Source organism: Vicia villosa, linkage group LG3 (genome assembly GCF_029867415.1).
Source record: "Vicia villosa cultivar HV-30 ecotype Madison, WI linkage group LG3, Vvil1.0, whole genome shotgun sequence".
Lineage (NCBI taxonomy): Eukaryota > Viridiplantae > Streptophyta > Magnoliopsida > Fabales > Fabaceae > Vicia > Vicia villosa.
This window is the reverse complement of record NC_081182.1, coordinates 47,826,237-47,832,421: the sequence shown is the minus strand read 5'-3', so window position 1 is coordinate 47,832,421 and position 6,185 is coordinate 47,826,237. Positions and strand designations below refer to the sequence as shown.

The following is a 6,185-nucleotide window of genomic DNA, read 5'->3' as shown; positions in this document are numbered from 1 at the left end:
GTCATGCTTACTGAGGCATGATATAATACATGAAACAATATAAGAATATGGGATCTAACATACACAATAGTATTGTATTGATATAATACATGAGACAATATAAAAATATGGGATCTAACATACACAATAGTATTGATATAATACACGAGACAATATAAAAATATGGGATCTGACATACACAATAGTATTGTATTTATATTAGGAATATTATTATCATTTATATATGACATTCTCATATTATTTGATAAGTATATAAAAATATGGGATCTGACATACACAATAGTATTGATATAATACATGAGACAATATAAACCTATGATCTGACATACACAATAGTATTGTATTTATATTAGGAATATTATTATCATTTATATATGACATTCTCATATTATTTGATAAGTATATGATTCAATTTATTTAAAATTTAATATGATAATATAGCTATAATCCATTATTTATTATTACAGTATATCTCTAAAACAAAATCAAAATTTTCTGTCTAAGATAAATCCGGAAGTCCATCTCTATATTTTATGTAAGGTCAACACAAAGATGCATCTCCGGAGTAATTTATCTCAAAATAAATGTGTCTCAAACTCTCAATTAGAAATGCATTGAATGCTTACAGGGTGAAAAGCAAAGTGTATCTCCAAACTAAATTTTGGAGAAAAAAATAGAATGATTCTCAGTTATAACATGTTCCGAATTCTCTATCATTTTTTCGGATTTCTATAGAATGCTTCTCTGCCATTTAGGGTGAGAAGCAATCCCTTAATTTTATCTATAAACCATGGCTAGTACAGCCACAAATGTTAGAGACATCAATAATCCAAGCTACACACACTTTCAATGATATTATATATATGTTAACATCCACACAATGCGTCGCAAATTATTTAATACATTAATATGTAAACGAGAGACAATGTCATCCCAAATCTCATAAAGTTCAACAAAGCTAAATGGGTTCACAAATGGAATTGGATGACATAAATAATCACACCAGGTTTCTACTTCTCTCATTAATAACCACACCAGAGGTTTCTATTTCTCTCATAAATATCCACACCAGTTTCCTATTTCTCACACATTGCTCTGTTTCCCCAAATGACTTATGATAATACGCTAACAATCATTGCTACTGACGAGAATAATTGCCGAGCAAGCTCACTTCATTCTTCAGAAATGCAGGCAGTGCAAAAGCAGCTGAATGTATCTGCATAAGAAAACGGTCATGAGATCTTTCTTGCGTGTAGGTTTCCTGGCAATATACAATCTTAAAGGACATATCTTGTTGCAAAACTCATACCAACAAATTAAGTAAATGCAACATAAGGACAACATACTTACCTCTGAGTTATAGAACCTAAGTTTCCTTTTGTGCTTATCAGCACCTTCTAACTTTTCAATGGGATTGATGGGGTTCACGAAATCAACATGTGGCCCCTCTGTTGAGCAAAGAAGAAATCCTATCACACCACTGCATGCCAAGAATGGAATAGAATAAGTATCAAATAATTACCAATATTATCAAGATGAACCAAAATAACAATCAAGTATTGCAATTGTCAGAGCGCTGATTAGTTGTTACGGCTACACTGTTCCAAAATGCAAAACTAGGCAAGTAAAAATTCCGGCTTTCTTACACAAAAAAAAAATCAGTTATAACAAAGTGACTGCACCTCAAGAAGGTAATGTGAAAGCCGACCACGTCCTTGATGCACACTAATGCATCGTGATACAGCCCAAAAGGATAGGATGGACTTGCCTGAATTTTAACTTTTTAATATACAAATTTGTAACATTTTCAACGAGGGGTAAAAAGAAAGGTTCGTGATTCCTATGAATTTTTCGGCAGTACACCAATCATAATCATATATTTTATGGGACCGGCAATTATAGTAGATCCGTCTGTGGGGATCGAATTAATAACACGTGGAAAAATAAGGTCCATGACTCCTAGGAAATTTTATGGGACCACCAATCATAGTAGATCCACCAATCATAATCATAAGCATAGTAATTCCTGCAATCATAGTAATTACAGCAATGCACCAATCATAATCATATATTTTATGGGACCACCAATTGTAGTAGATCCATCAGTGGGATCCAATTTATCATGAGGTGTAATTGTCCCAAAGTCAGAAAAATTACCCTCACTCTTACAACACGGGGAAATGGAAGACTTGGAAAATAGAAAAAAATTCAAAAGTATAACCAAAAGAACTTCAAATAGAATCAAATACAAATTTACTAGCAAATTGAATAGTGTAAACTATACCTTGGATATGTTGGAACACTTGCCCATGCATAATGTACAGAACCTTTAAATGTTGCTCGACAAATGGATAGCATGTCTTGAATAAGGTGTGTATGAAGCCACATACTTTCTGCCATATTACAAAGAACTCCACCAGGTCTTAATGCCTTAGATATAGTCTCAAAAAATGGTTTCTCTACAAGTTCCTGGGCAGGACCTAAATTACAAATGTGAACTTGTGAGTTGATAAATATCTTAATCTGTTAACATTACAAGAAATTAGAAAATGTAATTTAATGTAAATGTTTTAGGAACAAAAATTCAGAGAAAATCATATGAAAATGAAGCTTTTTGGATAAAATTCAAGCTTTTATTGTTTGTGTCCTCTTTTTATCTAAAACCCGTAACTTCAACAAGTGTTTAAAATTGAGATAAAATAGTTCCAGATCAATGATATAGTTAAGCAATTTCCAAACTGGTGAAAAATTATATCCTCAAAGCACTATTTTTGTTTTTCATTTCAAAAGAACATATGCCCTGTTCAGTGCTAATTCCAATAATATACATTCTTTAACGAATATATTAGGCAAAGCATTTAGAATTGAAATAACTCACCCACAGGATCTGAGGAATCAACAATCACAGCATCATACCTCCCTTCAGGAGCACGTTTAAGAAATTCAATAGCTGCCAAAAATAGGTAGGAAGAATATCAAATGAAGAAGCCTACACAACCTTAATAGTTCGCTATCAGTATATATATATAATATAAAGCCACAAAGTTGGCAACATTACAAAATTAAAACGAGACTAGCATCATAGACATATATACCATCACCAACATGCAAGTGTACACGAGGATCGTCAAACCCCACAGCTAACTCTGGAAAAAACTTCCTAGAAACCTACAAAATAACCATTGCAATAAGTTCACTTCAATAAGGAAATGAGTTATATTAAAATAGGCCATAGCTTACATCAATAACCATTTTATCTATCTCACAAATATGAATATGCTCCACAGAGCTGTGACGGGATATTTCCCTTAGAACCCCACCATCTCCACCACCAACAACTAAAACCTGAATTAACAACATAAAAACCATTTAGCAGATAAACAGTAAAGGAAAGAGCAGATGATAAAAATGTATTAAATTCAATCCTTTCAAATTTTAGCCAAGGTGATAAGATCAACAGAAACATTTAAGAATAGTACAGGAAGAAGCAACTGCAAAACCACTGAACATCAAAGGAACTACGTTATTCTGCAATATCATTTTCCCCGAGTGATATAGAGAACTGTATTTTTTAAATTGAAACCAAAGGTACTTCAATATTATGTCAACGATGAGACACTATATAAGTTGAGACCCGACACAGTGATGATCAGATCGATAGACTTTACAGTTTTGGGGGACGGAATGGAACAGAGGGGAAGATGAGTTATCATCTCCTGGTAAGCGCATTCATCCTTCTCAGTCAACTGAACAATCCCATCAAGTACAAGAACTTTCCCGTACGTTGATGACTGTAAAAAGAAGAAAAGTGTTAATCACTCCTAACTTATAGGTAGAATTGAATATAACAATATAGGAAGAAGATGCCAAACCTCAAAAACCAAGACCTCTTGGTATAATGACTTTTCCTTGAACAATATCTTCTCCACTTTGATTGAATGGGCTTCTCCTAATGATAGTCACACACCAAAGCCATCAGCAGTCGTCATATACTCTCACACACACAAATTACATAGTAGGCAACGAGAGTGAGAGCATTTATAGACGTGTGTGTTACCATGACATGTAGCTCAGAAAGGAGAAAATAAGATCATGTATTTGGTGAGTAAATAGAAAAATGGATGTGTCTCCAAAAGGTTCAACAAAGATGTTCAATACTAGTACATCAAAATTTTAGTTCTAAATTTTATATTAAACAAGAAAGTCATGAAAAAAAAAGAACATGGTCATCTTTTAACAGTAAAGTTTGCAATTTCAGTTACCAAACATCAAAAAGAAAGAAAAACACACACTCGATCTCACAAGGTGAAGCATAAATAAATGCATGGGCAAGAATAACACTCACCCGGCCACATTGGGTTGTTGAAATAAACAACTTCCTCAGATTTCCCTGTAAAAAAGATGCCAAACAATGAAACAATAGATTGTTGTTAGTGGAATGAAAACGGCGACATATATGAAGGAATACAAATTAAAAAAAGCTGATAATGACCAGAGGAAGTTTGAGATTCTGAGAACCACCCAGAAACAACAGTAGAGTGACAGTTTGACTCCAACTCAGGTGCAGAAGCCATGGCTTTCAAACAACAGGAAGGAATTTCCTTCTCCAAGCCATTCCTGTTACTCTCCTTCCCATCCATAATCTTCTGGCATCCCAAATCTCTTTCTCCGGCGTCTCCCATAGATTACCCTTTTCTTCACTAGCTCCAGTCTCTGAATAATAAACACACCAATTACAAGACCCTTAAAGAACAAATTTTATTTATGCACTTCACTTGAGCTCAGAAAACAAATATCAAAAGTCACAAAGCAGAGAGTAAAGGGAAGAGCACCCAAAAAAGTTAGACTTAAATTCCAAAACAAAAGTATCTCAGTTTACAAAATCATAAACCCATGATAGCAAAGGTTAAAAAAAAGCACTGCATTATTTATATTTATAAGACAAAAGTGATTGAAGAAAATAACCACCAATAAAACGGAGAAAAATCAGAACTTTATGGTTAATATTAGTATTAAATGAATTATGAGTGTGCAGCATGCATGATATGAGTTTCCATAAAATAATCATGTTAATTGCAGCATGGATCATTCATTCTGTCTAATTAGCAACATATTAAGCTTGAGAAAATATTATATTCACAAAATCAGGAGAGAAAAAAAACAAAACTCCAACATGTGACAGATAAAGTAAAGAGAAATATCGAAAACCAAAACTTTAAAATATTTATTAATTTACGCTGCACTTTTTCAGCGAAATAGCATAAACCGCTAGGGTTTAGGATATGAAAAAAAGCGGAAAAGGGAAAAAAGAGTGGAGAGAAAAGAGAAGAAAATTACCTGTCTGGTGAGAATGTCGGTGGAAGGTTGATTGAGCGTTGAGACGGAGCGGGGAAAAGATGGATACGGAAGAAACTATTTGTTCTCTCTCTGAGTATTTTTCTTGCTTCTTCGGGACAAAAATGGAGGCTTCAATGCATCAATTTATAGGAATTTTATTCTACTTTATCTCTCTGCGAGAAAATGGATTCCATTAAGTTATTTTTAAATTAATGACTTAATGCTTTGATGTTGATGTTATATTTTATAGGGTCTTGCGAACTTAGCATTTCCCTATTTTATATTATATGGTTATTGAATCACAATTATTTATGAAAAATATCTTAATATGTAATAAAAAATAATTACATATTTATAAAATTTTAAGGGTTATTTTTGACAATTTTTTTCACAGATGTAACACTTCTTTATATTACTTTTCAAATTAATAAAAATAAAACAATTTGTAGAATTTAATTTTAAAAAAAATTTACATACAATTTCTTAAATACATGATTTGTGCTATTTATCATCATGACAAATATAATTTTTATATTATTTAAGAAATGAGAATAAGAGAAAATAACAATGTAACAGAACATATTTTTAGAGTAGTGTTATTCTTACACCTATATTATACACCAATAGTTACATCAAACACTGTTTATCGTATTTATACGGTGAACAATGTTTTTTAAATACGATGAACAATATTTAGTGTAGAATATGGGTGTAAGAATAACATTACTTTTTATTGAAAAATTATATCTTAATATTCTTTTTTAATTTTTTATCTTTTAAAAAGCTAAAAGCTATTTTGACCTTTTACTTTTTTTATTGTTAAATATTTGTTTAGGTGACACGTTGGT

The 6,185-nt window shown here is 32.1% G+C and overlaps 1 protein-coding gene across 1 annotated transcript; it reads right to left on the bottom strand.

The window, feature by feature from the left end:
• Positions 1–827: 827 nt before the first annotated feature.
• Positions 828–5,537, bottom strand: LOC131661316 (spermine synthase-like). Its single transcript, XM_058930816.1, has 11 exons — positions 5,338–5,537; positions 4,493–4,713; positions 4,346–4,390; positions 3,873–3,949; positions 3,669–3,791; positions 3,241–3,345; positions 3,096–3,168; positions 2,879–2,950; positions 2,285–2,480; positions 1,351–1,480; positions 828–1,216 (listed from the first exon to the last, which is right to left on the bottom strand). The coding sequence occupies exons 2-11, from the start codon at positions 4,680–4,682 to the stop codon at positions 1,139–1,141; spliced, it is 1,089 nt and encodes a 362-aa protein (XP_058786799.1). The 5' UTR covers positions 4,683–4,713; positions 5,338–5,537; the 3' UTR covers positions 828–1,138.
• Positions 5,538–6,185: the final 648 nt, after the last annotated feature.

Coding starts and splice junctions, on each gene's coding strand:
- LOC131661316 (XM_058930816.1), bottom strand. CDS start 4,682: ATGGGAGACGCCGGAGAAAGAGATTTGGGATGCCAGAAGATTATGGAT. Junction 4,391..4,492: donor AGAATCTCAAACTTCCTCTG/GTCATTATCAGC, acceptor TCTTTTTTACAG/GGAAATCTGAGGAAGTTGTT. Junction 3,169..3,240: donor TAGATAAAATGGTTATTGAT/GTAAGCTATGGC, acceptor GTTATTTTGTAG/GTTTCTAGGAAGTTTTTTCC.